Below are 20,307 nucleotides of genomic sequence, written 5' to 3' on the forward strand. Positions count from 1 at the left end.
GACACTATGGTTCCATAATTCCAAGACAAAGTATAACAACGCCAGTGCTCCAGACAGCCTTGGTACAGGAGAAGAACATGGTCTAAACTGGAGTAGCAACTAAAGCATTTTTTCACTTCAAAATATCAACTACACCATCATGGATTCAAATCCTCCACGCAATCCTGTGTTTCTGGTATTTCCTCCAGAGATCGCCATTCCTGAATTTCAGTCAACGGACTTTACAGCTACGACCTATGAGTCTAGCAGTCCCTTTCCAAAATTACTTGCTGCAAAAATGAAAGTCTTAGGGGTAAGTGAGTTTGCCTCAATGTAAACTCTACTGAGGGTGTGTTATAGAATTAATGTTTGTGTTTCCCAAAATTCATATTTGAAACCATAATCTGAATGTGGTGATATTCGGAGGTGGGGCCTTTGGGAGGTAGTTTATGATGGTGGATCCTTCATGAATGGGATTAGTGCCCTTATAAAAAGTGGTCAGAGAGCCAGTGAGCTCTCTCTCCTTCATGTGAGGATGCAACAGAAAAGTCAGCAGTCTGCAACCCCGAAGAGGGTCTTCACCAGAAACTGACCATGCTAGCCCCTGACCTCAGACTTTCAGCCTCCAGAATTGTGAGAAGTACATTTCTGTTGTTTATAAGACCCCCCAGTCTATGGTACTTTGTTATAGCAGCACAAAACTACTAAGACAGAAATTGGTACCAAGAAGTGTGTGCTGCTGTATCAAACACCTAAAAATGTAGCCGCAGCTTTGGAACTGGGTAGAAGTTAGAAGAGTTTTGAGGCCATGTTAGAAGAAGCTGAGACTGTCATGAAGGGATTTGTATGTGTGTGTAAGATTGTCCCTGAGCTAACATCTGTTGCCAATCTTCCTCTTTTTGCTTGAGGAAGACTGTCACCAAACCAGCATCTACGCCAATCTTCCTCTACTTTATGTGGGATGGCACCACAACATGGCTTGACAAGTAGTGCTAGGTCTGTGCCTGAGATCTGAACCTGCGAACCCTGGGCCACTGCAGTGGAGCAGGCAAATTTAACCACTATGCCACCAGGCCGGCTTCATGAAGGAATTTTTAAAGGCAATTTCAGTGAGGGCTCAGAAAGAAAAGAGGAGAGCTGTAGAGAAAGCCTCCATCTTTTTAGAGGATACATAAGTAATCAGGAACAGAATAATGGTAGAAATACAGATAGCAAAGGCCATTCTGATGAGGTCTCAGATGAAAATGAGGAGCATGTCATTGGACAAAGAAGAAAACGAGATTCTGCAGAAGGCCAGTTAGAAAACAATTTTAATAGTTTACATGAGTGAGTAGTAGCTACTGACTTGAATTTACTCCCCAATATCAGGCTTTCCCATTGTAAGAGCAGTATTTGCCCCTAGAAAATTTAGGGCATTGAGAAACAGAAGAGAATGTTTGCTCCCTGTGAGAGCTCACTTTCAAGAAAAGGGCTGGGTTCTCATTACCCAACTTCTTCTTTGAAACTTACCAACTGTAGATGGAGAAAGGCAAGGAATATTTGTACATATGCATCTACGTATTGGAAGGACTTAGGGTGTACGGTCAGAACAGAATAAATGAAAGGAAAAAAAAGTCAAATATTTGCGATTTTGCAAGTACGGAGAAGAGGAAAGCTTGGCTACTTTTTGATTGTTGAAGATCAAGCGACATTAGGAGAACAGAAGATCATCTTAAGACTTAAAGCCTAAGAAAAAGATGGTGCTCAAAATACAGACAGAGGGGCCGGCCCTGTGGCCCAGTGGTTAAGTTCGCGTGCTGCCCTTTGGCGGCCCAAGGTTTCGCTGATTTGGATCCTGGGCGCGCACATGGCACTGCTCGTCAGGCCACACTGAGGCGGCATCCCACATGCCACAACTAGAAGGACCCACAACTAAAATTACAACTATGTACGGGGGGGATTTGGGGAGAAAAAGCGGAAAAAGAAAAAAAATGAAGATTGGCAACAGTTGTTAGCTCAAGTTCCAATCTTTAAAAAAAAAAAGCACAGAGAAGGCAGAAAGAACAAGGTTTAAAGAGAGAAAAGTGAAACTTGTTTTTGGACATATTGAATATAAGGTGGTAGTGGGACATTCAAGTAGGGATGTTTGACAAGAGCCAAAAATGTGGGTCTGGAGCTGAAGAAAATGAAACTGTTTACAGCTGATCCACTAACCCGTGATAGTTGTTTGAGAGTGAATGAGATTACTCAGACCGAGAAGGAGGATTGAGTGTAAAAGAGGGCAGAGGACAAAGGACAAACACTCATACATTGTCCACCTTCCATCCTTCACCTCGTTCTCATCAATCTTCCTTAGCATTAATCAATCCACTGTTTGGTGTTGTAGTGCATCACAATGTAGCATGGGGAGAAAAAAATAAAGACAAAGGATGGGAAGCGCTCTGTGTCTGAGGATGTGGCAATACCCCCACAGGCTCAGAGGACTGGTCATCAGCAGAAAGGTTTTCTGACAGTCCATTTCTGCTTGAGGCCAGGCTGGTATGGCGATTTAGAATTCAGTGCTTCTCAAACTTTAGCATTTATATGCTAAAGACTTGGAGTGGTTTTTTTTTCCAGCTTTATTGAGATGTAATCGACATCCAACATTGTGTAACTTTAAGATGTACAATATGATGATTTGAAACATATATCTTGCAAAATGTTTACCACAATAAGGTTAGTTATCACATCCTTCACCTCACATAATTACTATTTTGTTGTTGCTGTTATGATGAGAACATTAAAGCTCTACTCTCATAGCAGCTTTCAGTTATACAATATAGTATTGTTATAGTTTTGACATAGTATGTTAACTATGTCACCATGCTGTACCTTAGATCCCCGGAACTTATAACTGGAAATTTGTACCCTTTGACCAACATCTTCCCATTTCCCCCACCCCTCAGCTCCTGGTGATGTTTTTAGATTCTAACTATGAACAAGATCATACAGTATTTGTCTTTCTCTGTCTGACTCATTCCATTTAGCAAATGCCATCAAGTTTCATTCATGTTGTTGAAAATTGCAGGATTCCCTTCTTTTATGGCTGAATAATATTTCATTATATATATAATATATATATAAAATATCTTCTTTATTCATTCATCTGTCAATGAACACTTAGGTTGTTTCCATGACTTGCCCATTGTGAATAACGCTGCAATGAACATGAAAGCACAGATAGCTCTTCAAGACAGTAATTGTATTTCCTTTGGATATATATATACAGAATTGGGATTGCTGGATCACATGGTAGTTCTATTTTTAATTTTTTGAGGAATCTCCATACTGTTTTCCGTAGTGATACATTCCCATCTGGGTTCTCTTTTCTCCACATCTTCGCCACCATTTGCTATCTTGTCTATTTGATGATAGCCATTCTAACAGATATTGGGTAATCTCTCTTTGTGGTTCTCATTTACGTTTCCCTGATGCTTGGAGAGTTTATGACAACACAGACTTCTCAGCCTCACCTGGAGATTCTATCCAGGAAGTTTAGGATAGGGTCTGATAATTTGCATTTCTGATTCCCAGATGATCCTAATGTTGCCAATCCATGGACTACATTTTCAGGAGCATTAATTTAGATCATTTTACCTATTACCAAAGACCAGATAAAAGATTTCAAGAAAATACCTGGGAACATCATACATGGGCTTCTACTATCCTTCCCTTATCTATAAAAGAGGATAATTGCCAAATCTTTTTAACCCAAAGGAGATCTTCTACATTTTTCAGAAAGGGAACTCACCATTTTGCCTTTTCCTCACCATGACTTTTTCCTCTTTTTACAGACTATCCAGATTGTGCTTGGACTGATGAACTTTTCTTTTGGAGTTGTTTTCCTTTTCACCTTTGAAAACCCGTACCCAAGATTCCCCTTTATATTTGTTTCAGGATATCCATTCTGGAGCACCCTTTTGGTGAGTATAGTCAATCAACTTCAATTTGAAGCCATGCCAACAGCGATATTAAGGAATTCTTACTTATGAAATGAGCTGCATTCAGTTGTATGATATACATTGAAAAGTTAAAATAAAAATCCACCTTGTTGAAATTATTTCTCCATTAATTCATCAGAGTTACTAATATTCTATCATTGGGTCTTGAAGTTCCTTTGGGAATATTTTGGGGGGTCTTGATGTTATTTGTCCATTTATTCATTTAAAATTAATTATTCTCTCTTATAAGCCAGATACATAGAGATAAAATGAGGATCCAAAGGTCAATAATATGTGGGCTCTCACTATGGAAAACAGTATGGTGGCTGTTTGAAAATTCAAAATTTTAAATTAAATTTTTAATTAAAAAAATTAAAAACAGCACTACAATATGATTCAGCAATTCTATTTCTGGGAATATATCCAAAGGAAATGAAGACACTATGTCAAAGAGATATCTACCCCCATGTTCATAGCAGCATTATTTACAATAGGCAAGACATGGCAACAACCCAGGTGTCCATCGACAGACAAATGGATAAAAAAGTTGTGAGATACACATATATATACGTACATACATACATACATATATACAATGGAATATTATTCCACTACAAAAAAAACAAGGAAATCCTGCCACTTGTGACAACATAGATGAAACTTGAGCGCATTAAGCTAAGTTAAATAAGCCAGACACAAAAAGACAAATACTGTATGATCTCACTTATATGTGGAGTCTGAAAAAAAAAACCACACATGGAAAAAGAGATCAGATTGTGGTTACCAAAGGTGGGGAGTGGAGGAAGGGAATATTGGATAAAGATTGTCAGAAGGCACAAACTTCCAATTATAAGATACATAAGTTCTAGGAATGCACGTACAATGTGATGACTATAGTTAATACTGCTGTATGATATATAAAAAAATGTTTACAAGAGTAGATCCTAAAAGTTCCCATCACAAGAAAAAAATATATTTTTTCTTCTTTTTCCTTTTTTTGTTTTTGTTTTTTTTGTGTGTGTATCTATATGAGATGATGGCTGTTAACTAAGCTTATTGTGATAATCATTTCACAATATATTTAAGTCAAATCATTATGTACATCCTAAATTTATACAATGCTGTATGTCAGTTGTATCTCAATAAAACTGGGGGGGAAAAGCAAAAAACAAACAAAAATAATAATACTTTGGGCCCTTCCTTCAAAGTGCTCTCAGTCTAGCAAGAAAGAAAACATGTAAACAGGTCATTTCAAGGAAACGTGACAAATGATAATCACAGAGGTGTAGAAAGTGTGTATATAAGCAGAGATGAAGGATCAATTTACTCTTTAGAAAAATGAAATAGATGTACCTTCAAGCTGCACAGAGGCACCTATTTAATCGCATTTAATCACATTCAATAAACATTATTTTGGCAACTAATTTAGTGCAAAGAATGGGCAATGTGTGGGGATTCTGAGAAAAGGCAATCCCTCATTTCAAGATCCAGGTTGAGTGGAGACTCAGACAATTACAGTCATATGGTGTGATGAGTGGTGACAGAGGACACAGAAGCTGCCTCAAAGGAAAGGCACCTATGCAATGGAGGGTAGGCTGCTGAGAGACATTTACAGCTTGACTAGTTTTAGAGGATGAATCAGGTGAGGATACCTATGGAGGAAGGGGTGGGGGATATTGGGTGTAAAAGGTAGGGATATCTGGCCAGGGAAAAACATGAGTAAAAGGCTCAAGGGATGAGAGAACATTGTTTATTCTGAGAATTGTCAGAGTTCAGCACAGAGAGTGAGAGTGGAGGGATGAGGCTGAGGAAATATCAGGCAATAGGACTAGAAATTTAAAAGTGGATGTGCTGTAAATCAGATTTGAAATTTCTCCTAGACAATGATGCTACCACAGATGACTTACTTCCATGAAAATTCTAGGGATTTTTTCAGAATTTCTACCATATTAGCTGCAACTCCACCTATGTTCCCATCCAAGAGAAGACACTAGATTGCAAATAGGTATGAAAGATGTTTCTTATAAGAATGGTGGAATCTGATCCTATTGGTTGTAAACTGATTTGACGTTTGTGTTGTGATATCAACAGGGAGTCCACAGTAGCTATAAAAGGAAGATGGATGAGAAAACGCAAACCCAGTAAGGTTAAAAAAAATTCTCATGTTCAAATAGTTAAGGCTAAAGCAAGTTTCTAGTCCAGTATTTTGTCCACTATTCATTTGTGGACAATCATTAAAGGCGTCTCACCCTTCTCACTGCCCTAACGATTGTGTGAACTAGGAAGGAGGGTATGTAAAAGGAATATTTAGAGGTCTATTCTGTGACCACACTTTAATATCAGCTAAAGATGTCCATCACTAAGCCATTTATTCTTTTTAACAGTTCATTAATTCTGGAGCCTTCCTAATTGCATTGGAAAGAAAACCCACAGAAACTCTGGTGAGTTATATTTCCCCTTTATTAAAAAATTTATAACTTTATTATAATTCTTTATAGCCTTGGAAATGAATTTGGAAAATCATTAAGCCACCATATTGCACAAACTGTCAAGTATGGATACCAATCAATGGCATTTGCTTCTTTTTTCATAGAATCGTACAACATTAGTGCCAAAAGAGAGTTTTCTAGGTCATCCAGTTTAATTCTTAGTTTATATATGAAGACACTGAGGCATAGGATAACTGATTTGTCCCAGTTCCTCAGTCAAATGGCAGAGTGGGTCTCCGTATTCCAAGAACTCATTCATTCATTCTTTCTGTTAAGTATTTTTGGTGCTTACTACATGCCCGACATTTCGAAAGGCACCAGTTTGATTCATATGTTAGGCACACTGTATAGACAACCTAATTAAACCTTATAAACAGAATCTCAAAATAAATAATACGGCGTTAACAAATGCAAATTTTTACCTTGCAGATGAATTATAAGTAGAATATTTTTACTTTTCTTAAGGAATCAAAGATATGAGATATTAATTAATAAGCCAATAAATTATTTTCAGCAAAGGCCATCTCCTTAGTTTTGTAGTTGTAGGAAGAAATAAAAATTGCAAAGAAATACAATGTTTAGCTAAACAGAGTCATAAAACAAAAATGTAAATAGGTCATGACTTCTACTAGAGCATCAAAATGCAACACAGTGTGGCTACCTCTAAGTACGTCTTTTGTCCAGTGTGCATCCCTCCCTCCAATTGAATGAGAGTTAACTTAAGCACAAATTGTGGGGTATGGAAGGGTTATTAAAACTTCACTAGATTCCCTTATCCTGTGGATAAGGGCCTGAAGCCCAAAGAGGTGAAGCGACACATAAGATCACACAGATGCTTTGAGGCGTTGCAATGCTTTGACAACAGCCCTGCTCTCCAGTCTCCCCATCCATTGCTTTGTCTACAAACTCAGGCTGGGCCTGAGTCATTGTGTTATGTTCTCATTTTCTTTCAGGTGGCAAGGAGCCGAATAATGAATTTTCTTAGTGCCCTGGCAGCAACTGCTGGAATCATTCTCCTCACATTTGGCTTCATTCTAGATCAACACTACTTTTGTGGCTATTCTGAAGAAGTGAGTCAATGTCAACCTGTTACCACCCTATTCATTGTAAGTATGCTCCATTTTTAGGGTGAGGAGTGATGGGTTTAATCATATAGATGTATTAGTGTCCAATCAGCACCATCCAAATAATGTTGTGGACACATGTATTTTCTTTTATTCACAAACATTTACAGAAATCAGCATCTGATGGACGTTATACCAGGCATTGTGGAATAGAAAAATAAACACATTATAACCCCCACCTTTAGGAATTCATAGATGAGTAGAGGAGATAAAACATCTACACTAATGAGCATAATATAAAAGACAAAGTGATATACTAAAAGAAAACTACAGGTATAGAAGTATGGTGGTAGCTCATAGTCTTAGATTACATTAGAATCATGAGTGGAGTCTTTTTGTGGTTTTGTTTTTGTTTTTAATATTTAGATTGGACTTCCAATAAAACATAGTAGATTGAAAACAGGCATTTATTTCTATTTCCAAAACACCACTAAAATTAGTGTAAAGAAATGTAAAGACATGAATCTACAAGAAGAGAAAAAAAGTCAACAAGACCCGTCAAAAAACCACTGAGACAGCTGAAAACTAAGCACCTAAGGAAAAAGGAGTCCTAATAGAAGCAAAATATTTCGTCAGGCAGAATCTAAGAAATATTGAGCATTGGATGTACTAGGACCACAGAAGGCAGGGGAGAAGAGAAAAAATAGATTGTTTTTGGTAGTAGTGAATTGGGCTATTTGGTTCAACTCTCCTTTGAAAACAAAGAAAAAGCTACATTAAAAAAATTTTTAAAACACCTTAAAAGCATTGAAGAGCTGAAAAGTCAATTGGAATTCCTAGATCAACTTTTAGATGAAAGCCTAACCTGAAATCTCTCAATGGAACGCCGAAGACCAACAAAGCTGCTTATACCTCCAGTCCATTTGCCAGTGTTGTCCATTTGGAATCTGATTTCCAGCCTAAGTTTAATGAAGGAGATAGAAGCTAAAGCCCAGAATCCACTCAAAGTGGGAAGACTTAGAAGAGATTTTCTCCACATTGAACTAGGTCCTTGACAGACTACTACATTCTTCAGTTAAGGGCAAAAAGACATACAAAGTACTCTGGCCCATAATAGCAGAGACAAATAACTGAACGGAGTGAAAAGATAAAGATAGAAGTCCTTGAGAAATTGTGGCCACATGACAGACCTGACAGACTTCCTGACAACCTCCTCCACCCATCACTCCCACTGGAGTTTTAACCTTGGTAGACACAAACTGGGTGAGCCAAGAATGCTCAAGACATGAATTTGGTCTTGGTATTTGGTGCCCTAGCACCTGACTAAAGCAAAACCAAAGGCTCTCGGGGGGGCGGGGGGGAAACACCCAATAGTCTCACAAAACTCCTACTGAATTTGGTATCGTGTTTGATACTGCACACTAGATAGATGAGAATGGATCCTATTTCATGGAGAAAGGGGATCCAGAAGAGAGGGTAAGAGATATGAAATATACAGTGGAAAAGTCTAACATAAACTTGGGTAGAATTATAGACAGACAGAAAATGAGAAAGAGAAAATGACAATAGATTTTTAGATCAATGAAAAGCATTAGCCCACATATGCTAAGTCAACTGAATCCCAAACACCTAGACCCATTACACAGAAAATGCAGAAAAAAAAAGACAGAGAAAATTTCAAAGCAACTAGTGAAAAGAGGCAGATTATCTTCAAGAAATAGGCCATTAGAATACAGGTTACCTTGGGAGAAATAATAACTGGAAGGAAGTATGATGGGGACTCCGGGTGTTGGTCTATCCTTATGTTCAAAATAAACTTTCTAGGCTCAAACTCTTTTGACATTTTCTAATCTTGACCCATATAATTCTTCAAATGTATTTCAAAGATAAGGTTGCTGTTTTAGTTTACAAAATCTGACCAATCCCTACCTAGATCACCCTTTGACTAACTTTATCCCTTGAACCTTTATATATGCCCTTCTCTATATTCATCTTTTTGAAATACTACTGAGAATTAAACCTAAGAAAATTTTTTGAATTAGTTCATATGATCAATAGCTTTTCCTGGAAGCCTTTGTATGAGGACTTCTACAGGAAAAGACAGATATAATGTTGATGTGTTTGACATATTTTTACAACTTTTTAAAATTTAAGAATAAGTACGTAGCTTGATGAATTTTCATATACTGAATTCATCTGTGTATCAAGTTGTTTTTCCCCCTTTCTGTACATACTAGTCTTCGGAGTGAGGTCACTATGTACAACCAACAGTTAGAGGGAGTTAGGCTCCAACTCCTTCAGGATAGAGTGTAAGTAAATTATTTGAAATTCTTCTAAATGGGAGATTTGCCTATTCTTCCTCTATAACTTATTGACTCAATCATACAAATTTATGGGTATTTATTTTATACTTTGGATTACAATCTAAAAGTATTATTTATTTTGTAGTGCAAATTATTCAATTTTAGCCATTGGGACCTCTTTCAGTTGGCTCCTGTAATCCTCTGACATATCCCTATATTGTGTGTGTGGAGGTGGGGTCGTTTGTCTGTCTTTGCATTTCCTCACTTTCTAGCACTACAAGATACTCCAGATTCCTCTTGTATCTCTCCTGCCCTAGGCCTAAGATAGGCCATTTCTCCAAGGAGCCCTAGTTCCTTTTGTTGGAGAGCGGTATTAGAAACCAAGAAATGGGGACTAGATGTACTTGTTGCTACTGGAATGCCACTGTTTCTTAGACCCTCTCAGCTGATAGAGCAAGGAAATATATGTGTCTCCTAACCCATGTACATACACATAGCTATAAATACTTCTTTATGTATCCATCACTATCTACATTAGTCTGGGCATGAGTTTCATAATGATGTCTACAACTCTAGTCCATTACTATATGGATCATTTTAGCCTGCCTCATTGGTTATATGAAACCTTCCCCTCCAACAGTGAGGAGGAGTCTGACACCCACCATCCTCCATCCGTTTACTTAGTGTCTCAATTACAGTTCATACACGTACAGTAGTGTCAGAATTGTTAACTGATACCTCTGTGGGAAACAACTTATGAATAGTAAATATATCCATTATATTTAACTGATAACTCCATGGAAAACAGTGCTTATGAACAGTTCCTTTTGCATTTACTCTTACAGATTCCATTCCTTTCAAAGTAACTTCAATAAGCAGCTTCCCCCACCCCTAATCCTCTTCAGTGAGCTTATTTCATATATTTGTAATACTATTAGATTATTTTGTCACAGTCTGCTTTACACTCTGCGGTTCCTGGATCATCTAAAGTTTTTTTTTTTAATTTGCATGCATTAAAGTTCACTCTTTGTAAAGCAAAAGTTCTTAATTTAGATGAAGTCAAGTTTATCTATTTTCTCTTTTCTTGCTTGTGCTTTTGGTGTTGTATCTAAGAAACCACTGCTTAACTCAAGGTCATGAAGATGTATTCCTATGTTTTCTTCTAAGAGTTTTATTGTTTCAAGCCTTATATTTAGCTATATGATCCGTTTTGAGTTAATTTTTGTATATGCTGTGAGGAAAGGGTACAACTTCATTATTTTGCATGCTATCCAAGCACCATTTGTTGAAAAGATTATTTTTTAACCTATTTTATTTCCATGGCACACTTGATGAAAATCAATTGAGCATAAATGTAAGGATTTATTCTAGACTCTCAATTCTATTCTATTAATCTATATGTCTATCTTGGTGCCAGAACCACTCTGTCTGATTACTCTAGCTTTGTAGTAAGTTTTGGAAATGGGGACTTCAAGTTCCCCAAATTTGTTCTTTTTCAGGATTGTTTTGGCTGTTATGGGTTCTTGCATATCCATATGAATTTTAGGCTCATCCAGACAATTTCTGGGGGAAAAAAGCCATCTGGGATCTTTATAGGGATTACATTGAGCCTATAGACCAGTTATGAGGAGTACTGATATCTTAGCATACTAAGTCGTCTGATCCATGGACCTAGAATGTCTCTTCAATAAGTGGTATTGGGAAAACTTGACAGCCACATGCAACAGAATGAAACTGGCTCAGCATCTTACACCAGACACAAAAATCAACTCAAAATGGATTAAAAACTTGAACTTAAAACTTGAAATCATAAAACTCCTGGAGGACAACATAGGTGGTAAGCTCCTTGACACAGGTCATGGCAATGATTTTTTGCATTTGACATCAAAAGCAAATGCAACAGAACCAAAAATAAGTGGGACTACACCAAACTAAAAACCTTCTGCACAGGAAAGGAAACATCAGCAAAATGAAAAGGCAATCTATGGATTGGGAAAAGATTTTGCAAATCAAATATCTGAAAAAAGTTAACATATAAAATGTATAAAGAACTTACACAACTCAATGCAAAAAACCAATCCAATTAAAAATGGGCAGAGGATCTGAATAGACATTTTCCTAAAGAAGACATACAGGTGATCAACAGGTACATTAAAAGATGTTCAACATCATGAATCATCAGGAAAACACAAATTAAAACCACAATGAGATCATTTCACATCTCTTAGAATGGCTATTATCAAAAAGACAAAAAATAACAAGGGTTGTTGAGGATGTGGAGAAAAGGGAACTCTTGTACACTGTTGGTGGGAATGTAAATTGGTGCAACTGCTATGGAAAACAGTATGGCGGTTCCTCAAAAAATAAAAAATAGGACTACCATATGATCCAACAATTCCACTTCTGGGTATTTATGTGAAGGAAACAAAAACATTAACTCGAAAAGATATGTGTACCTTCATGGTCATTACAGCATTATTTACAATAGTCAAGCCATGGAAACAACATAAGTTTCCATTGATGGGTGAATGGATAAAGAAAATGTGGTATATATATACAATGGAATATTAGTCAACCATGAGAAAGAATGAAATCCTGCCATTTGCAAAAACACGGATGGACCTTGAGGACATTATGCTAAGCGAGACAAGTCAGATGGAGAAAGACAAATACTATCCAATATCACTTACACGTGGAATCTAAGAAAAGCCAGATTCGTAGAAACAGAGTAGAATGGCAGTTACCAGAGGCTAGTGGGTGGGGGATTTGAGGAGATGTTGGTCAAAGGCATAAACTTTCAGTTAGAAGATGAATAAATTTTGGAGATCTAATGCACAGCATTCTTATTATAGTTAATAATCCTATATTACTTACACTTAAATGTTGCTAAGAGATTAGATCCTAAATGTTCTCACTACAAAAAAAAATGGCAGTTATGTGACAATGAAGGTGTTAGCTAATGAACATTGTAGAGTAGTAATCATATTGCAATATAAATGTATCATATCAACAAGTTGTTCACCTTAAACTTACACAATGTTATATGTCAATTATATCAATTTTTTTAAAAAGTAAGTGAAAAGACAAGGCACAAGATGGGAGAAAATCTCCTCAATACATATATCTAACAGAGGACCCATATACAGAATATATTAAGCACTCCCAAAAGTCAATAATAAAAAGATTTTTAAAAATGAGTCAGACTTGAACAAGCACTTCACAAAGATATACGAATGGCTAGTGAGCATGTAAAAAATGTGCTCAACATTATTAGTTACTAGAGAAATGCAAATTAAAATCACAACAAGATACTACTGCGTGCACACCAGAATGACTTTAATTAAAAGGACTGGCAAAACCAAGTGTTGACAGGAATGTGAAGCAACTGGAATCCTTATACATTTTTGGCTGGAGTGTAAATGGTTCAACCATCTTGTGAAACTATTTGGCAGTTTTTAACAAAATTAAGCATAGACCTATTATATATCTCAGCAATACATACAAGAAGGTGCATATCAAATTTATTCATAATTGTTAAAAACGAGAAACAATTCAAGTGCCTATCAATAACAGAGTAGCTAAGCAAACTGTGATTATTCAAGCAACAGAATACTCTTTAGCAATAAAAATGGAACAACCTACTGATACATGCAACGACACGGACAAATTTCAATCCCTAAATTAAAACACTGAATTCAAATACAAAAAGGAACAGGCAAATTTAATAAATGGTGTTAGACATCAGAATAGTGGTTGCCTGTGGATGGAGTAGGGGGAGTGACTGGGACGGCACAGAAGAGAACTTACTGGGGTGATGGATACATACAGTATATCTTGATCTGGAAAGTAAAAAGGTAAAATATATATATATATATACATTCATATAAACTCCAGAATGGTAAAAGGATTGGAAAAATATTTTTAAAGCAGATAACAGCAAAGTTTTAATGATTTTATATACAAAAGAGCAAACATAACTGACAAAAAGTCAAGAACACATTGGGGCCGGCCTGGTGGCACAGCAGTTAAGTTCACACACTCTGTTTCAGTGGCCTGGGTTTCGCCAGTTCAGATCCTGGGCACGGACCTGTGCACCATTTATCAAGCCATGCTGGGGCAGGTGTCCCACATATAAAATAGAGAAGGATGGGCACAGATGTTAGCTCAGGGCCAATCTTCCTGAAAAAAAAAAAAGGTCAAGAACACAATAAAAAAAATAGACAAAGATTATGAGGAAGGAATATACAAAAATGCAAATCTAGTGGCCAAATATACTCATAGAGTGATGCTCAAATTCACCAGAAGTCAGGGAAATTCCAATTAAATTAACAATGGACTAAGGTTTATCATTAGAATGGCAAAAATTAAAGAGTTTTAATGATAAATTAAAAACTTTTTAATGATAAAAAATTATCATTGGCAGAGAAATGGTGAAAAGGATGCTCTTGTCTATCAGGGGTAGAAATGTGAAATGTTACTAACATTTTGGAAAGCAAGGAGACATTTACTTATATGAAAGATAGGCATAATTTAACGCAGGTAGCTAGCCCCACAGTCATTAAACCACCTACATATAAGGCTATGTGTATAAGGATGCTTACTGAAGCATTGTTCAGAGTGATCAAAAAGAAAAAGAGAGAAAAGAAAAGAAGAAAATTATTTCCTGTCACTAAAGAATAAACAAATTATGGCAATGAGGCCATGAGATTTGATGATGCCATTAAAAACCATGTGACTCTAAAATAAACAGTTTTTCAACCTATAGTCAAAGCATGTAGACAAATTGGTTGTAGAACAGAATGTTAACATATTAATCTCTCCAAACCTTCACCAGCAAAACAGTGGTGCGCCCAGCCTCTGGGCTACAAACAAAGTGCGTATCCCGATTTATGCTCTCACTTGCCAAGATACAAAACATCTGAAGGTCTTTAGCGGTGATAAAAAGAACACAAGATGGTACTATTAGCCTATGCTTCTTTCTATGTGTCTTCTTCTGCATGTTCCTCTTTTTCTGGGCCTGTAATTTTTTCTTCCTTTTTATTTTCTTTTATATTTTTGCTTCTATTTCCTGACGCTTAACTTTCTTTCTCCTTCAACAGACTACTTTTTTAATATTATTTCTTTGTATTTTATGTATTTAGGAAATGGAGTATTTCCTAAACATAATTTAGAAAGTGGATTATTTTTGTATGACATTCTCTAAGAAAATAATACGCTATGCTGTGCCATTACGTGCTGTGCTGTGCCATGCCGTGCTGTACTGTGCTGTGCTATGCTAAAATAGCCGTACAGGGGGCTGGCCCAGAGCCATACTGGTTTGGTTCACACGCTCTGCTTCAGGGTCCCTGGGTTCACGGGTTCGGATCCTGGGTACAGACCTATACACCATTCATTGGGCCATGCTACGGCGATATCCCACATACGAAAAAATAGAGGAAGATTGGCAGAGATGTTAGCTCAGGGCCAATCTTCCTCACACACACATGCACACACAAAAGCTATATATTCTCATGATCCTCTCCTAATTTGCTTCCTAAGCATCAGCTACACCTGAGACATGTGGGAGAGCTTTTCTTACCTGGGCATTGCTACCTCATTGTCATCAGAAAATCCATTATCGTGCTAATAGTATAACTCTTCATTTTTTTTTCTTCTTCTGTTACAGGGAATTTTGACTATGTTGATGGCCTTCAGCATTATGGAATTACTCATTGCTCTGTCTTTCTCAATTTCGAAGAGCAACCTTGACTGTTGTGATTCTGAGGCATGATGTTAAATAGCTCTGTGAGAATAAAGATGTGTTATAATATTATTGAGAGATGAATTATGCTTGTGAGGAAAAGCCAAAAGGAACACAGAATCTTAAGGCTGGCAACTCTTGGAAGCAAAAGGGAGCAACTCAAGGGAATGGGGTCTGGGAACATTTGGCTGATGAAACACATCATGCCTCTCTGCAATGTGGTCTCCTCCTCTCACCAAATCACATGGTCACCTACGTGTCACTTCCTCTCTTAGTCATGCATTCACTGAACTAAAGGACAGCAATGCAGTGTTGCCACTGTACAGAGAAATGAATCAAAGCCCAAGGGGTGGAGTGACCAGGTCCATGACATCCCCTGATGATTTCTCCAAGAGACACCACCTATTGGCTCCTACTCCATTGTCGTGTGGAAAGATAGCTTGGTTGAAATAATGGCTTGGCCCACAAATTTTACATCGATCCTGAGAGATCATCAATGTTAGCCACTTACAACTACTACAATAGTGAACAACAATGGGGGCAAATATTGATGAAAGCCACTACAATGTTCCAGACACCATGCTAAGAATCTTATTTGTGTTACTCATTTAATCTCACAAAACTTCTAGGAGGTAAATTGTATTATTATGCTCATTTTACAGACAAAGAAGCTGAAGCACAGAGAGAGTAAGTAATGTGCCCGAGATCGCAAATTTCGCATTGGCAGAGCCATGATATCAGCAGACTGTCTGGCTCCAGAGCCCAAGGTCTTAATTCCCATAAGCAACATACCAAGGTCCCTTAAACTTTAGGTCTCAGAACTCCTTTATACTCTTAAATATTATTGAAGACTGATTACACATTAATATAAATGACATTTTTATTAAAACCACTATATTTTCCAAATAAAAAACTTAGTACAGACAGTCGCACTGATATATATTTTTGCAAATTTCTTTTTTTAGGTTACTTAACTTTCTTTTTATTAGCTTTATCGAGTTATAGTTTACATACAAAAGAATTGCACACACTTAATTTAGGCATACGCCCCTGATACCATCACCATAACCGAGGTACTAAGCATATCCATCACCTCCAAAGATTTCCTTGTGTTCTTTTGTGGGGTTTTGTTTCTGTTTTTTGGTAAGAACACTTAACATGAGACCTATCCTCTTAACATATTCTAAAGTGCACAATACCATATTAACTGTAAGTACTTTTTTACGGCAGATCTCTCGAACTTAGTCATCTTGCATAACAAAAACTTTATATCCATTGAAAAACAAATCTCCACTTAACTTTACTGCACATTCAAATCACCTGAAAAACTTTTATAAACCTGTCCCCTTCCCTAGCCCACCACATACCACCATACACCAATTTAAATCAGAATGAGGTGAGAGCTTGGCCTTGATATTTTTTTAAAAGATTTCCAGGTTTTCCCAATGCAGAGCAAAGTTAGGAAACCACTGTTTGTCTCCAGCTTAATGGAAGACAACTGGATTCTCTCAACTGCTCTTGCATTCAATCTTTGTGATATCTCACATTCTGTAGCTTGGACAGAATAGCACTGTAAACTCATGGAAAGGAGAAATAAGGTCTTAGTATTATTATGAAAATTGTTTTCAGGTCACAGACCCCTAAAAGGGTCTCAAGGACTCCAGGAGATTCCCAGACCTTGCTTGGATAACAGCTGCCTTATATTATATTGCATTCCACTGACAATACTTGCTGAGTTTTAGAGATCTTACTTCTACCATCTCATTGATTGCCCTCTGAGATGGGTATAACTAGCTTATGCCACAGATAGGAAAACTGAAGCTCAAACTGCTTAACTTTTCTGTGACCACATATGGGAGTCACAGAAAGTGACTATGATTTAGAACCAGGATTTGAATGAAGATTCCTCACTCCGAATCCCATTATCCTCTGCTTCTTTTGGCGTAGGAAAACTTAGCATACTCCAAGAAATAAACTATCAGGCTTTCATTTCTTCCAGAAGCTGGAAGGAGAAAGGCCGATAGGTGTATGTGTGGGGGCAGAAGATGGAGAGAGAGGTTCTGATGAAAAATGTTTTATTTATTTTTAAATATTTATTTCCAGTGGAGTGAGGTTCTGATGAAAAAATAGTTGGCGACTGAGTGAGGTTCAGACGTGTGCGGTTTGAGATCTATTTAAGGGTGAGAGGACCTGTCACCTACCAGCAGGGGCTTTAAAGTCACACCTAGGTTTAAATGTCAGTTTTGCCATTTATAGCTGAGTGACTTGAGGCCCCGTCACCCGGCAGGGGCTTTAAAGTGGGTTTAAATGTCAGTTTTGCCATTTAAAGCTGAGTGACTTGAATAAATGATTTAACCTTTGTGAGCTTTAAATTCCCAAAGATGCAATAATCAGACCTATCTAATGGGCTTAGCGTGAGCCTTAAGTAAAACACGTGAACTGATCTATCAGTGCCTGGAACTTAAAAATCACTTAGTAAATGGTAGGTTTTCTTTTAAACTTATAATTGAGGTTTTCCTGCTTCCTAAACATCACATTCTATCACTTACTATGTTACTTTGGGCCAGTTTCCCCATTTCCTGCACTTTAGTTTCCACAATTATAAAATAGATTTAATATTAAAGGTGTTAACTGGACAGTGCTTGGCATATAAGTAGGTATTCAACTAATGTTACTTTCCTAACTGTTAAGAATGTCAGGTAGGGCTGGCCCCGTGGCCGAGTGGTTAAGTTCATGTGCTCCGCTTCAGCAGCCCAGGGTTTCACCAGTTGGATCCTGGGCACGAACATGGCAGCGCTCATCAGGCCATGCTGAGGAGCCGTCCCACACAGCACAATCAGAAGGACCCACAACTAGAATATACAACTATGTACTGGGGGACTTTGGGGAGAACAAAAAAAAAAAAAAAAAAGAGAAGATTGGCAACAGATGTTAGCTCAGGTGCCAATCTTTAAAAAAAAAAAAAAAGTGAGCTTCCTTAAAATAAAAAAGAATGTAAGGTAGTCCCTCAGAAAAGAAAGAAGACCTCATAAACTACAAAGCTAAGTACTCAAATTTATATTTTCCTTAGTATTAATTATTTATTAAGGACAACATGGGGATTTTCCAGCTTGTAACCAAGTTCTATTTGCAATAGCAACTTTAATTTCACCTCTGAGGGACCCCGCATCACCTTACCAATTCTGTGAAACCAACACCTTCCAACACCAGATAATTCTGGGTGCCAATGCCTTGCTGAGCAACTGGGAGCACACCCTAACATTACTTCCTGATACTGGACAGCATTGTGATAACCATCTGGACGGGTAAAAAAACCAAAGCAGAACCATTATTTCTCACAGCACTGTGGAGAACCCAGCAATCAGAAAAACCAGCCCTGCTTTCAAGGGACATATAGACCAATGGCAGTATAGGGCAAACACACAAGTAATTATGATCTAGAATGTAGTTTTTGTAAGAGGGGCAAAATGCTTTAAGCAGAAAAAATAAAATCAGAGTGCTAGGAAGTAGAAATAAAAAAATAAAAATTCCTATCAGGCAAATATTAAGTAATTAAAAGTTGAGTTACTAAGCTTTTATGTAGACTTGAAGAAAGAGATCATCATTTGGGAGCAAGAAGGCCACTAGACAAAGACAAGAAGTTTAATTCAGAGAGAGAAATTTTAAACACGTAATAGATCTGATAAAATGCCCTCAAACATTACAGAGAAAAAAATAATAATAGAACAAAGAAAGTGCTACTGACAAATGCAAATTGTAGTAAGATTTCAACACACTCAACAGCTGAAAGGTCAATTGATCCAAACCAGCAAAGACAAAATGAAAGTTTATTTATTTATATACATTCAAATTCAAGTTTATTCAGGAGAAATCACACAGAGAGCCACCTAAGTGATCGCGCCGGCCACAAAAATCAGAGTAGCAAACCACCCCAGACAGACTTGGGAAAAACAGGGCCTACATGCCAGAAAAGGATACGAAAAATCAGGTTGTGCGATTTCAATCCAAGCCTCAACAATGCCATACATTTGCCAAGTCCTGACCCTGCTCCCACACTCACTAAAATGAAGACACACACCTCTAACCAGCCGTCCTCCTGGACTCAAACCTCAGGCCTCACAATCATCCACAACTCAGACCCCAAGTAATTGGCCTTCCTGTCACCAACCACTCAAGCCCTTTAGCATACTCATACTCATAAACCCACAACCAGAATCTTAAATGGTTGGTGGAGCTTATGTTTCCACTCCTCTCCTCCCTATAGCATCGATGAGAGGTGACTGCACAGTTTTCACTTGCACATTCTTGATGGCAGCAAGTTCTCTATTCAAATGGTAGCCTGTTCCACTAATGAAGTGCTCTAGTGGTGGGAGATAGCATCTTTTTATATTACACCAAAATCAGTGTCTCCAGAACTGCTTCTACCCATTGGTTCTAACCCTATGATTCCAAACCATCTTAAGGAAAAAAGAGGCAGAGGGAGAAACAGAGAAGAGAAGAGAAGAGAAGAGAGAGAGAGAGTGAGGGGGGAGGGGGAGAGAGAGAGAGAAGATATGAATTAATCTCAGATTCATCAATAGAGCTGCCATATGTCAGTCCTTTAGATTAGGCAAACAGGGGCCGGCCCTGTGGCTGAGTGGTTAAGTTCACCAGCTCTGCTTCGGCGGCCCAAGGTTTCGCCGGTTCGAATCCTGGGTGCCGACATGGCGCCACTCGTCAGGCCATGCTGAGGCAGTGTCCCACATGCCACAACTAGAAGGACCCACAACTAAA

The 20,307-nt window shown here is 37.7% G+C and overlaps 1 protein-coding gene and 1 long non-coding RNA gene across 2 annotated transcripts in view; one reads left to right on the forward strand and one right to left on the reverse strand.

Moving 5' to 3' along the window:
• Positions 1–15,606, forward strand: MS4A5 (membrane spanning 4-domains A5). Its single transcript, XM_001493446.5, has 5 exons — positions 1–292; positions 3,792–3,920; positions 6,323–6,379; positions 7,381–7,533; positions 15,460–15,606. The coding sequence occupies exons 1-5, from the start codon at positions 140–142 to the stop codon at positions 15,562–15,564; spliced, it is 597 nt and encodes a 198-aa protein (XP_001493496.3). The 5' UTR covers positions 1–139; the 3' UTR covers positions 15,565–15,606.
• The window catches only part of LOC111775945 (uncharacterized), an 8,144-nt gene continuing 945 nt past the window's right edge, over positions 13,109–20,307 (reverse strand). The window contains exons 2-3 of the long non-coding RNA XR_002811905.2: positions 15,373–15,576; positions 13,109–13,973 (exon numbers count right to left, since the gene is read on the reverse strand). This is a non-coding gene — a long non-coding RNA (uncharacterized lncRNA). The remainder of the gene's footprint in view (positions 13,974–15,372; positions 15,577–20,307) is intronic.

This window comes from Equus caballus, chromosome 12, assembly GCF_041296265.1.
Source record: "Equus caballus isolate H_3958 breed thoroughbred chromosome 12, TB-T2T, whole genome shotgun sequence".
NCBI classification, from domain to species: Eukaryota; Metazoa; Chordata; class Mammalia; order Perissodactyla; family Equidae; genus Equus; species Equus caballus.